The following is a 16811-nucleotide window of genomic DNA, read 5'->3' on the forward strand; positions in this document are numbered from 1 at the left end:
ACGTGTTAGCTTTCTCCTATTGGTGGAGAATGTGGGCCTAGATTTTTTTTTTTCTTATTTGGACCAATCAAATAAGTTAAAAAGGTGTAATTTTTATTTTATAAAATAACAAAACAAACATTGAAATGAAAAAAACAAATAAAAAAACAAAACTACATAATTTATATATATATATATATATAACAGCAGCAAACGAAATTCAGAAAAATAAAAAAAATGAAATGAACAAATAAAAGGAAGATATAATGTTTGGTAAAAGGAGAAAGAGAAGAAGGGAATACGTACGCACGAGGGAACAACGAAAGAGGGAAAATAAAAGAAGGGAACAGTGACGCCGCTGAACCAGAGACCCGACGGAGCTGCCACGCGAGGTGACCGGTGGATTTTCGATTTGGGTCGTTGGGGTTTTAGTTTGGGCTTAAAATCCAAATGCCAACTACATGTATTTAAGAATATTATATAATAAAAGGGTTTTTTCAACGGTTGATTTATTTGGTGTGTTACTCACGTAACCACCGAATCGTACCGTCGTCTAATTTGGTGAAAATTGTGATCTTTCTGAGTATCAGCTGTTACTATCCGAGGTGGTGCTGTGAGGCGTTGTGGGAAGATGAAGGGCGTGTCTTGGGTCGTAGTTGTAACAGTGGTGGTTGCAGCATGGGTGCCCCTCTCACACTGTTCCAAGAAACCGGTTGGGGTGGCAAGAAAGGAGGACATTCCGTACATAAGGTGTCAGGTATGTGAGAAGCTCGCTAAGGAATTGCATCACCAGGTTCATAACAAGCAAGCTCAGATCGCTCCCAAAAAGGTTCTTGTTTTTTATTTTTTTCTCCTTCTGAATAGCTTCCTTGTATTTGTTTTAGAACTGATTTGTAGGCTTTTGGTGATAGATATTCGATTATTGTGTGTATTTCTGTGTTAGATCTCGGAGTACCAGATCATTGAGATAGCGGAGAATGTTTGTAATCTGAAAAAGGCAGAAGCGGATTGGATATTGCGCATAGATATTGTGGAGGAAGGAGATAGGCTGGTGGTAAGAGAACTCTTCTTATGGCTAGTGTAAATTTCTATTTTTTAATTTGAGTTTGACATTGCTATGCCATTTTCCCACATTTGTTGCACCTTGTAATTTCTTTGGATTGTGAAAGAAATAAGTATTAGTATTAAATTAAAAAAAAATGTGTTGGTCGTATGGACTCTGTGGTAATACTTTGATGTTGTTTTTCCAACTTCTTTTTTCATTATCAGCTTGAGGAACAAGACTCTGAAGGACAATGCAATTCTGAATGCAAGACAATTGAGCGAGCCTGTCAGGAGGTATGTGTATATTCCAAATTCAATTTACACCTGCTTTCAGTGCTTTTGTTTGCCACCAGTAAATTTCATCTTTTGGTCTGGTTCTGAAACTGGCTTATGTGAGAGAGTTGAATAAAGGAACAAGTTTCACTCAATATCTATGATGTTGTTGAAACTGTTCATCATCTGAAATGTACTTCCTGCGCTGGTTTTTGTATATGTTGTGTTTTTAAAAAGTCCATATTTGAAGGTGGTATCCTACAAATGTTTATGTTGAGATGTTTGTGATACTAGATTGGTAATGTGGAATTTGCAGGTTATAGGATATTCGGATACTGATGTTGCTGAATATTTATATAGTTCCAAGCCCGATATTGATTCATTGCGCAATTATCTCTGCAAAGACCTTACTAAAGCATGCAGTACCAAGCCACCCCCAGTCCCTAAGGTAACTATAGTTTAAAATTGATGCTTCTGGTGATATGGTTATGATTGGCATACAGTTTCGTTGTGAACTAATTATTGATGCATGGAAATTGGTTGTTAAAGATAATCTTCTTTTGGGTAGTATTGAGTTTGTGATTTCTGCTGCTGTATAGAATAATAAGTTTTCTGGTGATCATTGTTACGATGATTCTCTTGGTTTGTCTTGTATAATCCTTGCGCTTTAGGCATTCAAATTGAATGCTTGGGGTTTATTGTCAATGATGGAAAAAGAAAACAAAAGAGTAACAAGAAAATTGAGCATGTGTGATGGACAACCATAGTATTGCAGTTTATGTTTAAGTATAGGAGCAGTTGTCTTCTTGCAGACACATATATATAAACCTTTGCCTTTAATTTTTGTTAATGTCTTTGCTGAACATCAGGGTGAAGTGCTAGTTACTTTATTTTGTTATAAAATTCTAATCTGTGATTACTTTTATCAACCAAAATATTTACCCTAAACCCAACACTTTTAGGATTCAAATTATAGATACTATACCGATTAAACTTTCCATTATTTGGACTATGTGGTTTTTAAGAAACTAGAAAGTTGATCTGCAATGATGCTATCTAAAGTTGTATGCACTTAGCATTACTGTTTGATGGTGTGCATGATTTCTTAATGGAAAATCTTGCTATTTTCGTCATGAAGATATCTATTTGTGTTGCAGAACAGGGCACCTGGTGAACCATTTGCTGCAAAGTCTTCCAAGGAAGCTGAAATGGAAAAACTGCTGAAATCTATGGAGGTATTTCACCTTCTTTCCTTGTATTTTATGTTTGTATTTATATTTTAGAATAAATCAGATGTGGTATGACAGTATAAGGGTACGTTACATTGACAACCTGTCTTAAATGATCTTGTATGTTAAGATTTTCTGACTTCCATAATAAGTACCTTTCTGAAAAATTTACTGAGGATTCTGATTTGTTAACAATGTAAAACCGAGTTCAGATTCTCTATTAACAGTACAAACAAACCCGGTAGAAAATCCAAATTCTGTAAAGCCTCTTACACTAATAATACATGATTAATAAACTCTTGTTTGCTGAATGTTACTTGTTGTTTATGATCACGTTGTATTTCTTTCTGGTTCAGGGCATGCCCGGAGCACCAGGCATGAAAATGTACTCAAGGGATGATTTGATGAACATGAAGAATTTTGGTGGTGAAGATGGCGATGATGAAGATGAAGACGAGGATGAAGAGGCGAACTTCCCATCAAAATTGGTACTAACTGTTCCTTTTATTCATATTGATTGAAATTTTGACAGAGACTGATGGTTTGAGTAAACTGCGTTTTGCAGGGAAGAGTTTTGAAAGAAAAAGAAAGTGGAAAAAGAGACTGGAAACAGGTGATAAAAAGGAGAATTGAGGATACAAGCATGACATTGAAGAAACAAGCAAACAAATATTCTAGTCATATACGACAGTGGTGGAGGGGAAAGAAGACAACCATCTCAAAGAAGGGAGTGAAAACAGAACTTTAGTGCTGATATCTATTCCCTAACCATTGGAACAAAATTACAACATCACCACGTTTGGTACTGATATGGCCATGAATTTGGAAGGAAATCAAATGAGAACTTCACAATCACCTCTTGGAATCATTGGTTGTGCTGTCTGGTGTATTTTTGGTGAGTCAATTGTTGTCTAATGATGTTGTATGTGAAGCGTGTATCTATGGTGAGTCAACTAGTTTTGCATTAACTATGGCAGTTAAATGATGTGTATGCTTCATTATTCACGTTGGAACATCAATAGTTTCAGTTTAGTTTGGTTTTAAAATGTTAGTTTGATACAAATCATAACTAGTGAGAAAAGAATGAAAATGTTATGTTAGGCTGTTCTTATTGGTTTTGCCTCTGGCTTTGGTTGAGCCAGAATTTTTGCAGGCATTTATGTGCATGACAACTGGTGACTTCAATGGAGAATGGTAACGTGGAGATTTGTGTCTCTCCTGCATGCTTGTCTTTGTGATTTATCGAACAGACCAGAGAATGTATATAGGGGGGAAATTGAACATGAAAGTCGTTCATAAAGTAAAACTTACTACTTTCATCTTGGATGTTTCCATTATACTTATGTTATATTTTGTACGGCCCAGTTTAACACGGTTTGTTAAATTAATGTATATCTTAAACATGCTAAGGCGAAGTATAAGGAATAAGAATGTGGTTATCCTATGCGCTAGAACACAGTCATGACATTAACGTCAGTGACATGACATTGAACTCTGGTTTTGGTTATATTAAAGTTCAGTAAACTGATATAAATAAAGGTCAGCATTTGAGCAAAAGAATTATAGGAATTCTACAACTTGGCATGACAGTGGATTGAAGCAGAGGATAGGCTTGGGTTGAATTTTAAATTGTTACTTATTTTCACACCAGTCAAGTTTTAATGAATTTGTGAGATAATAAGTTTAATTTTACATACATTTTGAATAATTTATGTTAATTTATTCATTGTATTTTAATTCAAATATAAAATGCTTTTAAAAATTAAAGTTGAAACATTTACTATACTTCAAGTTAAATTTATAGTTTGAAATTTTTATATAATTACTTTATAATTTAAACAGTTTAACTACTAAAGTAACTTATCTATATTTCTAAAAAAAAATTAAGTATAAACATAAAAAATATATAAAATAAAAATAACGTATGGGTTAGGTTTTAGGTGGGTAGCTTTTGTCATCCCTGTCCTTGTTAAAATAAAGTTGCACATGTACATTTGCTTACGTTGAAAAGTTTCAGTTCAATAAATCGTTTTGTTTAATTCTTATAATAAATTTTTTACATATACATACCGAAGAACTTCTTTGGTTAATATCAAGTAGTTTTAAGATGGTATCTACCAAAGGTGGGAATAGCAAATTGAATCCTGCATTGATATCAGAACTCAAATAATTCACTAATTCTGGGTGTAGAGCTTTAGGAATAGCATTGTAATGTTCTGCATCAACCTCCATTCAGAGACCTACAATGAGTGTTGTGATAGCAGAGTTAAAACAGTGTTTGACAATGGAATCTCCTAGTAACACTGAAACATTTGTGCCCCCTCCAAAACAAATCTACACTGAATTCTACAGTTCATCAGAAGCACATTCTTATGATAGTGAATCTATCACCTATTCTTTCCCAAGATAGCAGTATACATGGGACCATTGGGATTCATTAATTAAACTGTAATTTTTTGTGAAATTGTAAGACGAAAGGCACACTGTTACTGCAAGAAAATTATTAATTTTGTATTGACTTCATTTTATCTCTATACTTTCTAACACTAGTTGCAATGAAAAATGCAACATTAGCAGAAATTAGTTGTGTACTGTCATAACTTTTCACCAACCTGTAATACAGCCACCAGTTTGAAAAAATTATAAATAACGTACGAGATCAGTTAGTTTTTCAAGATTTATTTGACCTAAACACTATAGTAGTACAATCATCTCCAGTGAAAAATTATAACTACATCTACAAATCCCGACTTCCACACTGTCAAGATCAGTGGATAACTTTGGAATGGTTGAAAAGGCCTGCATTGTCCTCTGCTATGTACAGCAGAAGAATCAAATGATTGCCATGTTAAGCATCCACAGCGAACTGAAACTTCAATATCGTCAATCAAGAAACAACTAAATCAAACTTGAGAGTGAATTCGTCTTTAGGCTCCATCAATGGTGAGGTTTAACTCTTGAAGCAAAAGTTTCAGCAACCAGCAGAGGGAATGCTATCGTTGCATCACAATGGACCTGTTTTAATGTACAAAAAGACATTTAAGAGATATGGTATTGATGGTTGTTTGGTACCTATTTTGTTTCATGAATATTAATAGTGTTTGAGTAGTTAAATATTTATTAATTGCGGGTTTTATAATAAAGGGTACAATATGCATGGCTACAACAAAGTAAAAACTGATGAAAAGGAATTATTAAAAACATGCCGAGAAAATTGGCATTGCTACATGCAAGGCAAAGAAAGAAAATCTGAAAAGGAAAACACTTGAGAAAGTATGCATAAGATGTACCTTAACAGTTTTAGCAGATCCACGTATTTTTCCCCATGAAACAGCCTCATCAGGACGAGCTCCAGAATCACTACCATCATATTCTTGTGCAGTATTGATAAAAACAGCATAGTCTGCCCCATTACGCATCATATTGGCATTGCAAATGTGATGTTTTGGAAGGCCACCTCCTAAAATGATCATTCCCGTCTTCCTGGGACTTGCATGAACAGCTTCACCATTCATTGCCCTTATATCTAGTTATATTGCAAACTATTTTAGTGATGGTTCCCAGATTTTTCAAAATCATGCATGCAACAAAAAGCAGAAAGAGTGTGGAAAAAACCTTGCACTACGTCCAGAATCAGACCAGGATTGCGGAAGGAATGGAAGTACAGCATATCCCCCAACGAGCCATCAGTTAATCCCGGACAAAAAACAGGAATGTTGTTCTACAAAATATCATAAAAATGTTATTAATATTATATCGTAATATGTATTACAATTCCCAAATTGTTCAGTAGATCTGAACATCTAAACAAATAACTGCATTGCATCTTGTATATACTATTATATAGAGCACAACAGATATGGACAAGAGTCTAATTACGAAAAAGATTCAAATCAGAAACAGAGTAGTACAGGGAGCAGCACGACCCATTAAAAGTTGGTCTCATAATTACCTTGTACGCCCAGTAAAGGTAAGAGCTTTCGTTGTTTATTTCTTTCCCCAACCGAGCTATTAACTTAGATGGTGTCCATAACACATTCTGCGAAACAGAAAATGCACCAAGGAAAAAGTTACAAGTGAAAACTTCAAAAGAATTTGCTTTGGAGAAGGTTTGCCAGGTCATGCATAAAATCATAGTTTAGTTAGTTTGATTTTGGTTTAGCACAAACTAAACATGAATCACAATTACAAACAAAAGTATGAATTAATAAATATGACCGCAGGTGTTCCACGAAAACCAAACTACATATTTTACATTGCATTGAACGCATAAGGTAAATAAAATACCTCAGTGTTTTGTTCCTTTAACATCTGATCGAAAATAGGAATAATCCAGTCCTCAAATTTGCAGTAGTTGTCATTAGGGACCAACAAATTACCAATCCGATTCAACCCTTTTGAGCGTAGATACGCCCCAGGCAGAGAGAAATCTCCTATAAATGTTGGTGCAAGGCACTTTATAAGATCTTCTTCAATGCCACCTGTAGTTGTAACAACTACATCAACCTGCACATAGCAAAACATGCAAAAAACAAAAAAAAAGAACAAAATCAATAAATTGACTTGAATTTACTATTTAACCATGATGGTGTGAGAAGCACTGAAGAATACCATTGGAAAGGCTTGAATTGGCCTTTGAACAAGGGAAAGTGACTCACCATGCGATGCTGAAGAAGAAACCGAACAATGTCTCTAACACCAGAGGAAATAAGATTAGAAGTGAAACCCAGAAACACTTTACAAGTCACGCATTTTCGGTACTCCAAGTCCCTCTCATGGTCACTGCAATCCTCAGTCACGGCTTCATCAACTAGCCTCCAATCTAGCTTCAACCCAAAAATCACAACTTTATAAGCAAAAAAGCACAAGTTCACCTAAACATAGAAATTTGGTTAGACAAAACAAACCATTTGATTAACTACTTGGATGGCATCACCGAGATTCGAAGCCTGAAACCCAGTGGTGGCCATGGACCTGAGTAGCAGCGGATAGTTAACGCCACGGTTGAAATCATAGCCTTCAATCTTAGCACATTTTCCATCAAGGCTTTCTGATTCTTTGAACACCGTGGAATGAACTGATGCTAGCACTTCTTCTCCCTTTCTCTTTGTTTCTTCCATTATTCTCTCTCTCCACTGCACGCAACGCCACTGAGACGGTGTTTTAAGTTTTAAAAAGGAATTTAGAATTCACAAACCAAAATCATATAGCTATGGAGAAGTCAGCACAAACAATAAGCATTTGTCTCAAACATATGAGGTATCAAAGAACATCTCTACAATCAAGTATTCTAAACGAAATTTAAATCATCAACAATCCAAATTTAACTCATTATTCACTTCCTCATAAGCATAGCCCAAAGAATGCATTAACTCAGATTCAAACCACAATTATAAACTGAAAAAACCCCAATTAATGAAAACAGCAAAAGGCTTGGGCTCAATTACCAATTAACGAAATGCTCATTCCAAACAAATCAATTATGGAATTAAATCTATACCAATGCGATTCATTTTTTTTTTTCATGGCCATTTCCTCACTCATGTAACCCAAACAGTACTGACTCTAGCTCCTCAATCCAAATACAAACTTAGATACATTATAAACCAATGATTCCCATCCAAAAAACAATCAGAAGATACCAACCCAGTCACGAACCAAAACACCAACAAAATCGACTTAAACCCAAAAACATAAAGTGCACACATAGATTCCACAAATTTACAACATACCTAGATAGACATAATGATATAGACACATATTAAAGCGTAATCTACTTACATTAAAGAAAAAACAAGACTAAAACGATTCGCAAGGCAAGAGATACCATCTTATAGTTCGGAACTAGGAAAGCAACTGAGAATATGAAAAGAACTACCCCTATCCTCTCCGGTGACTGAGGTTTTCATGAACTTAACAAAATATCTAGCGAAATTTTATTTTAAAAGCCATATCATATGGGAGTAGATACTCCTCAACACACATCACATCACATGAGTAGACCAACCCATCCAAAACAAAAGTTATTTTGTAATTTCACCAACTAAATTAGCAACCAGTAATACTTCAAAGATTTTGTTGATAGTTCATGTTTCAGATTCAAGAAAAATGGAAAATAATATATACACAACAACAAAGCCCTGTTCCACTGGTGGGATTGCATACATGCATCACATATCGCCCTTCTGTTGAGTAGAAAACGATGTATATAGTTCAATGAAACAACAAAATCAAACTCACCAAATTATCACCCCTTTCAATCATTACTCCATTTTACACAGTACCACATTCCTAATTTTTTTTTCACATACCAATTCAACAGCAGCAAGGCACATAAACCCACAAAGCCAGTTCCCCAATTGATATTCCGAAAAGAAAATGTTAAAAACCTAACTCAATCACCAGCATCATTAGGCAATAGAGACGAAACAAACCAGGTTCGTCGGATATCGATCGGAGCAAGAATAGGAACGAGATGATCGCGGTGGAGTTCGCCGGGCTCAAAATCAGCGGCCCGACCACCGGTGGCAGCTAGGGATGTCAAAACGGGCCAGCCCGGCCCGTTTTGACCCGGCCCGATTTTGGCCCGATTTATACGGGCCGGGCCAGGCTGGCCCGCAAGGGTGAAACGGGTTACACTTTTGAACCCGGCCCGCAAGCTGGCGGGCTGGCAGGCTGGTGGGCTGGCCCGCGGGCTTTTTTCCATATGTTACATTTTCAGTCCAAAATCAGATTTCAACAAAATTATTGCAACAAAAACAACCCTGCAGTATATAATATAACTGATCACAAAACAAACAACCCTACAATATATATAAATGACATTTTGCTCTCTGCAAGTCATCAAGACACTGTTGCAACATCAATAACAAGTCTGAATTAGAGTACTTTAGGCATGGAGCATTACCAAAGTGCAAACAGTTACATAAAAAAAAACAGAAGCATTAATTATGGATGAGAGGTTGTATAATTTGTTTGGCAACATGTGCTGCAGAAGCATCTAAACCCTCCAAATCAATAGGAGCATCTTCTGAAATCTCCCCATCATCAAACCCCGGTAGAGATGCCTCAAACAAATTAGAGTTCAGAACAGTTAAAAAGGAGGTGGCATTATAGTTCTACATCAAATATACTGCAGTGTATAAGCAAATTTCAGTTTAAGTTAATGCCAAACAACTCAATCCCAGCTTTGCAAACACGGCACATACAACTTTGCAACTTGGTACTTTCTATCATATAATTCAATCATTAATGAAGAACATATTTTTGTCTCAAGGATGATAGATCAATATGAAACAGTGGCAGTATTTATTTGATCACAGTGCAACGATGAAATACATGTTCTCCACATATCTCCAACATGATTACAGACAAACAGACAAACAAAGAAAACAACCACAACTATCAGCCTATCACACAGTCAGATAAAAAATAGTAACACTAGAAAAACAAGAAAAAAAGAAATGAACATCACCACCACACCAAAACGGCAGCAACTACGAAATTGAAATTGGGGGAAAATTTAACCAACAACAGCACAACAATTATGATTCACAGAATGGGTCCAATCCAAACAAGGACAAATCGCAGCAACAACAACCACACATACACCATAACTTCCAATTACAAGAAACCAATTTTAGGGTTACGAAAATCATAAATTTAGGTTACAAATTGAAAGAAAAGGGAACCAGAACGCAAATTACAAACAAACCTGTGTTCGTGGTGGTCGTGGCTGTCGAAATCGTTCGTCAATCGCAGTCCGATGGTGGCGCTGCTGCCCCTGCCAGCGACGTGGTGGATGTCACGGTGGAGGAGAAAGGAGACGCCGTGAATGGCCTGCACTCTGCCTTCGTGTTTCTTGGCCAGCGACGTGGGTGGAGGAGAAACGAGGGTGCTCTCTTCTGGTTTCCCAAAACGCGGGTGGTGGAGGAGGAGGAGAAGAGAGTGTGAGAGGAATGAAGGAATAAGTCTGGCAGTGGCAACGATAATAATGGAGAAAGAAAACCCTAATACCTTTTAAGCCTTGTCTGGGTTTTGGAATTTGGATGAAAGTGACAACGATATTAATGGAGTTTGCCGCCACTACTTGTCTCGGTGAAACTAGGTTTTTGTTAACAATGAAATTGGGTTTGATTGGGCTTGCCCAAACACAATGCGTCCACTTCAGAATTCGCACATGGTTTGTGCTTCTTGCACCCCATCATTGTTAAGTGCACACCATATTAATATCAAAAAGGCTAAAATATCCTTTCTTAGTGCACAACACTCCTGCTGCCTTCGCCGCAGTGAAAAGAAGAAGACAGAGAGATCTCTGCAGAGAAAGAAGAGAAAAACATAATACTATGCAAAAATAAATAAATAAATAAAAGAACTTATTCTAGATCTTCTTTTTGAAAACGAATTTTTTAAAATCTTAAAAATTAAACACTCCACCCACCTCCTGCTGCTACACTGCACGTGTTTTTTTTTTATTCATTAACTTATACGGCCCGTGGGCTGGCCCGTTTTGGCCCGTGGGCTGGCCTGACGGGCCAGCGGGCTTGACGGGCCGGGCTGTCATGGGTTGGCGGATTGAAATTCTTGGCCTGGCCCATGCTTTTTCAGTCGGGCTGGCGGGCCGGTTCATCGGGCCTGGCCCATTTTGCCATCCCTAGCAGCAGCTTCGTTGTGGGAAGGGCGGACGACGAGGTGCTCAACAGAGGCTGGTAGTGATGCGGCGGCGCTTGTTCCTTCTGGAGGTATTGGGTTCCGATGAAAGTGTCGAATGCAGTATGGTTTTTATATTATTTGTATTTAGAATATTATTTATTTTATTTTGGCGGTTTTAAATTTAAAGTGTAATTGAATAAATATGTAAAGCATATTTAAAATTGCAAGCCATTTTTTTCATTTACCTAAAATTTTTCTTTTGCGTTGATTTTTAATAGAGTAATAATATCCTTCTTTATTTTGTATACTTTAATTTATAATATGAGTATACTAAAATTTCGATCTACTTTTATATTGTAAAAAGATTAGAAGAGGATTCTTATTTTTTAATCTAGCATTTTTAAGAGAGAAAAAATTTTAAAGACAATTTTTAAGATATGTGATATTAGTAAAATATGATACTATTTCTTTTGTATCTCAGTTTAAATACTTATAAATATATTATTTTAACACAGGAATAATTTTGTTATTATTATTAAATTATCTATATTTCACTAAAATTCATAATGACTTGAGTGTTGAAATTTTTTAGAAGAGAATTTTTTTTTTATATATATATAATTCAATAATTTTTCAAACAACATAATTTGACTTTTAAGAATCTCAATCTTCATTCACAATATACTAAATTTGGTTAGAATAATTTTAAATATTTTATTTTTGTATGTTTCATGTCAGTGCATTTTATAACCACCTTCACTAATTGGCAAAAGAATAAATTAAAAAAATTAACATTGTAAAATTACTCTTTTTTTATTCATATATTTATTTATTTATTTAGTCGTTTAACTTTTTTATATAAAAATAAAAAATAAAATCAGCCGCGGAATAGAATATTTCAAATATCCTGATTTATTATCCTCTAGAACTTCAAGTCAACTCATTTTTTTCCTCTTTCAACTCATTTTCTTTTATATTTGTTTGGAATTCTATTCATTATTTTTTTAAATAATTATCAATAGTTAAAATAATTCATTGCAATGAAAATCATTAGAAATTTAAATATAATTTACATTTTCAAAAATGTTTATTTATGGTGACTTTTAAATATTACATAATTTAAAAATATTTATTTGTTAAGAAATTAGTTTTCATTAAACTAAACATTTGCCATGTATATTGAAAATAATACTTTAATTATAAATACCAAGAATACAGTTTAAATCTGAATTCTAAATCTTTAGAAGTACTTGATTTAACATGTAATAATGTAATCGTGTTTGAAATAAAATTACTTCTTATAAATATTTTTTATCATAATCGGTCACTCAATATTTTTTTTTTAAATTAGAGAAAAGTAATGTGCGCCACGTGGAGGGGAAGAAAAGACAAAGAAGGTTCTTCGATTCCTTCTTTGGTTGGAAGATGAAAGAAAGAAGACACCAAAACAACACGCTTAAGCAAACCAAAGCTTAGACACCTCAAAACCACCCTTCTCTGTTTTTTCCCTTTCCCTTCTCTTCTTGGATCCAATCCCAATCACAATCCCTAATCTTTCTCACTTTCACTTCAAATTCCAATTTTTCAACCGGTTTCGTTTTCGGTACCCATCATTTCTTCATCGTTCACTCAGCTCAAGATTGATCATAATTCTTTGACTTGGTTTTCATCAATTTTTTTTCATGGTTTCAGGAAGATCGGTTGAAGAATCGAGGATATCTTCGCTTTCGAGGCAGTAGGGTTTGAATCGACCGCAATCATGTTTAGCCGCATGTTTGGTAAACCTAAACAGGAGACCAATGCTGTTGCCACTTTGGACAAGTTAAACGAGGTTCCTTTTATTTTCTCAATTCGTTTTTGCTACGCTTTGTCATACTCTGCATATCTCATTAATCCAACTCTTTGTGTTTGTTTACTTTGACTTCAATTTACTATTATTCTAGTTTGCCCCAATAAGGGGAGTTGTTGTCCCCAATCGCCGCCATGGCAAACGTTGCATAGTCACTTCAGCTATGAACTATCAACAAAATCTTTGAAGTATTACTGGTTGCTAATTTAGTTGGTGAAATTACAAAATAACTTTTGTTTTGGATGGGTTGGTCTACTCATGTGATGTGATGTGTGTTGAGGAGTATCTACTCCCATATGATATGGCTTTTAAAATAAAATTTCGCTAGATATTTTGTTAAGTTCATGAAAACCTCAGTCACCGGAGAGGATAGGGGTAGTTCTTTTCATATTCTCAGTTGCTTTCCTAGTTCCGAACTATAAGATGGTATCTCTTGCCTTGCGAATCGTTTTAGTCTTGTTTTTTCTTTAATGTAAGTAGATTACGCTTTAATATGTGTCTATATCATTATGTCTATCTAGGTATGTTGTAAATTTCCTTCAAAAATGTGTTATTTGTTTTCGTGTTGGGAGTATTGAATAAATAACAAATAAGAGTTGCTCCATATCCCGGTCAAATTTTTAGGCAAACGGTTTCCTGTGGTCGTGGAAAGCCATGTCTTTACTTTAGTATCCTCAAAATCATCACATTAGTTATTATTCTTGCAAATATTCAAATCACGACCTTGGTATGATCATGTGTTCGACTGATTATTTGTTATATTTTGTGGTATGTCTTTACCCTTTGTTGGAATCAATTTGCACCTAGGGAGACTCTCTCAAATTGAATGTTTTGTTCTTTGAATCATGTAGACACTTGAAATGCTGGAGAAAAAGGAGAAAGTGCTCCTTAAAAAGGTTGGAGCAGAAGTTGAAAAGGCCAAAGAGTTCACAAGGGGGAAGAACAAAAGGGGTAGGTTACTAAACTCATGGATACTTGATTTCGAGAATATCCTCGTAGTGCCTTTCTTTTCTCCAACATTCACTTAATTTGTGAGATGTTATTTGAGTTCTTGTTTTATGCAGCGGCAATACAATGTCTGAAGCGGAAGAGGCTATATGAACAACAAATAGAGCAGCTTGGAAATTTCCAGTTGCGTATTCATGATCAGGTGCGGAAGCAATTTGTATATGGTTCAAAAGAGGATTTAGTTTGTTGGGCATCTTATGATGTTATATTGTGTTACAGATGATAATGTTGGAAGGTGCTAAAGCCACCACAGAAACCGTTGACGCATTAAGAACAGGAGCAGCTGCTATGAAGGCTATGCAAAAAGCAACGTGTGTACTGGAGTCCTCTTTATGTTTTAAATTTTTTAGTGATTTAACTGTTTTCAGCATTTTCTTGTATTTCTTTTGTCTCAATTTCATGTGTCATGGCTTCTAATATCTGTTTTCAGCTGTTGATTCTGATTTATGACATTGTTGAGTTGCGTCATTTTCTTTTTCAGGAACATTGATGATGTTGACAAGACCATGGATGAGATCAACGAACAGACTGAGAACATGAAACAGATTCAGGATGCATTATCAGCTCCAATTGGTGCAGCTGCTGATTTTGACGAGGTCATCCTCTGGATTTTTATTTATATTAGCTGCAAACAAGATATTTATATCTTTAGATTGTAGTACAGTTGTAGTGCTATAGAGCCCAATCCATGTCTGAGGATCATTCTGAATCTATTTTCCTTTCAGGATGAATTGGAAGCGGAACTTGAAGAACTGGAAGGTGCTGAGTTGGAAGAACAGCTTCTTCAGCCAGCTACTACAACTCCTGCAGCCCCAGTGCAGGTCCCAGCTGGGCGGCAACCTACTCGCCCTGTTGCTTCAAAGCCAACTCCTGAAGAAGATGAATTGGCAGCTCTGCAAGCTGAGATGGCACTTTGAGCAGGTCCCTTTTCTCAGCTGTAACACTATCAATTTGTATTGTACTCCTTGCGTGTTAGTATGTTTTCGTCCAACTAGTTTTGCATGAACTATGGCAGTTAAATGATGTGTATGCTTCATTATTCACGTTGGAACATCAATAGTTTCAGTTTAGTTTGATACAAATCATAACTTGTGAGAAAAGAATGAAAATGTTATGTTAAGCTGTTCTTATCGGTTTTGCCTCTGGCTTTGGTTGAGCCAGAATTTTTGCAGGCATTTTTGTGCATGACAACTGGTGACTTCAATGGAGAATGGTGTCTCTCCTGCATGCTTGTCTTTGTGATTTATCGAACAGACCAGAGAATGTATATAGGGGGGAAATTGAACATGAAAGTCGTTCATAAAGTAAAACTTACTACTTTCATCTTGGATGTTTCCATTATACTTATGTTATATTTTGTACGGCCCAGTTTAACACGGTTTGTTAAATTAATGTATATCTTAAACATGCTAAGGCGAAGTATAAGGAATAAGAATGTGGTTATCCTATGCGCTAGAACACAGTCATGACATTAACGTCAGTGACATGACATTGAACTCTGGTTTTGGTTATATTAAAGTTCAGTAAACTGATATAAATAAAGGTCAGCATTTGAGCAAAAGAATTATAGGAATTCTACAACTTGGCATGACAGTGGATTGAAGCAGAGGATAGGCTTGGGTTGAATTTTAAATTGTTACTTATTTTCACACCAGTCAAGTTTTAATGAATTTGTGAGATAATAATTTCTTATAAGTTTAATTTTACATACATTTTGAATAATTTATATATTAATTTATTCATTGTATTTTAATTCAAATATAAAATGCTTTTAAAAATTAAAGTTTAAACATTTACTATACTTAAGTTAAATTTATAGTTTGAAAATTTTATTTAATTACTTTATAGTTTAAAAAATTTAACTACTAAAGTAACTTATCTATATTTCTAGAAAAATTTAAGTATAAACATAAAAAATATATAAAATAAAAATAACGGATGGGTTAGGTTTTAGGTGAGTAGCTTTTGTCATCCCTGTCCTTGTTAAGACAAAGTTGCACATGTGCATTTGTTAACATTGAAAAGTTTCAGTTCACAGAAATCGTTTCTCTTAATTCTTATAATAAATTTTTTACATAGACATACTGAAGAACTTCTTTGGTTAATACCAAATAGTTTTAAGATTGTATCTACCAAAGGTGGAAATAGCAAATTGAATCCTGGTCAGATGATCACATTCACAACCCGTTTACTTAGCCGATAACATTATGAACTTAGTGGCAGTGAGTGCTCTTCATTTTCTACACGTTCAAATTCACTAATCGTTCAAATTATGGGTTTATGCTAATGAATTTTGGAAAACGTTGAAATTCAAGAACTACAAAATTATCTGTATCACCGGTTAGATACTCCTTCAAAACAAAATTGTTTGGGATGTGGACCTAACTAAACATGCTAAATGAAAGCAGGATATTTTTATGTGTGTGTCAAAACCAACAATAGTAATATTCTTTTGACTTATTTGAAACGATTGAAATTTAAAATTTCCTTTGGAATTTATGACATTCTCATCCCATAAATAAGCACTTAATCAAGACATTGTGGAGATGAAATAAACTACTTTGATTTTAACCACATCCCACATTTAAAATTCCGTTTTTGCGGAGAGTTGGGTTTATCTTCAACCTTGGAATCTCAGCAACCAAAGGTTGTGTTTTAGAACTACTTTTCTAAGAAGCAAAAGGACCCAAAAAAGCAAAAGAAATTTCTCTAAGACTCATGAAAAGAGAGAGTGGTGTGTGCAACCAGAAAATTAGGTTAGACCACCGAATACCACT

The 16811-nt window shown here is 35.1% G+C and overlaps 3 protein-coding genes across 12 annotated transcripts; 2 read left to right on the plus strand and 1 right to left on the minus strand.

Annotated features, from left to right (window-relative positions):
- Positions 1-208: 208 nt before the first annotated feature.
- Positions 209-3969, plus strand: LOC114181782. 4 transcript variants are annotated; one of them, XR_003603921.1, is made up of 9 exons: positions 225-442; positions 570-808; positions 923-1033; positions 1249-1317; positions 1613-1744; positions 2454-2531; positions 2882-3013; positions 3091-3469; positions 3668-3969. XR_003603921.1 is itself a non-coding variant. In XM_028068337.1 (8 exons), the coding sequence occupies exons 2-8, from the start codon at positions 611-613 to the stop codon at positions 3271-3273; spliced, it is 903 nt and encodes a 300-aa protein (XP_027924138.1). In that variant the 5' UTR covers positions 209-371; positions 570-610; the 3' UTR covers positions 3274-3634. The 4 variants fall into 4 exon arrangements, 2 of the variants coding, with proteins under 2 accessions (XP_027924138.1, XP_027924137.1); XR_003603922.1 differs by having other exon boundaries at positions 226-442; positions 3091-3420; XM_028068337.1 differs by lacking the exon at positions 3668-3969 and having other exon boundaries at positions 209-371; positions 3091-3634.
- A 1126-nt stretch (positions 3970-5095) lies between these two features.
- On the minus strand, positions 5096-10804 carry LOC114181781 (deoxyhypusine synthase). Of its 7 annotated transcripts, XM_028068333.1 has the most exons (9): positions 10542-10804; positions 10240-10429; positions 7433-7675; positions 7184-7351; positions 6813-7031; positions 6478-6564; positions 6141-6246; positions 5816-6051; positions 5096-5540 (listed from the first exon to the last, which is right to left on the minus strand). In XM_028068333.1, exons 3-9 carry the CDS (start codon positions 7643-7645, stop codon positions 5463-5465), a joined length of 1107 nt encoding a protein of 368 aa, XP_027924134.1. In that variant the 5' UTR covers positions 7646-7675; positions 10240-10429; positions 10542-10804; the 3' UTR covers positions 5096-5462. The 7 variants fall into 7 exon arrangements, 4 of the variants coding, with proteins under 4 accessions (XP_027924134.1, XP_027924133.1, XP_027924135.1 ...); XM_028068332.1 differs by having other exon boundaries at positions 7433-7660; positions 10240-10549; XM_028068334.1 differs by lacking the exons at positions 10240-10429; positions 10542-10804 and having other exon boundaries at positions 7184-7347; positions 7433-7637.
- Positions 10805-12585: 1781 nt separating this feature from the next.
- On the plus strand, positions 12586-15482 carry LOC114181783 (vacuolar protein sorting-associated protein 32 homolog 2-like). The gene is made up of 8 exons (XM_028068338.1): positions 12586-12780; positions 12870-13008; positions 13878-13977; positions 14091-14176; positions 14254-14345; positions 14516-14630; positions 14760-14955; positions 15196-15482. The coding sequence occupies exons 2-7, from the start codon at positions 12937-12939 to the stop codon at positions 14949-14951; spliced, it is 657 nt and encodes a 218-aa protein (XP_027924139.1). The 5' UTR covers positions 12586-12780; positions 12870-12936; the 3' UTR covers positions 14952-14955; positions 15196-15482.
- The last annotated feature ends 1329 nt before the right edge of the window (positions 15483-16811 follow it).

The sequence above is a fragment of the Vigna unguiculata genome, chromosome 4 (genome assembly GCF_004118075.2).
Source record: "Vigna unguiculata cultivar IT97K-499-35 chromosome 4, ASM411807v1, whole genome shotgun sequence".
Classification (NCBI taxonomy): Eukaryota; Viridiplantae; Streptophyta; class Magnoliopsida; order Fabales; family Fabaceae; genus Vigna; species Vigna unguiculata.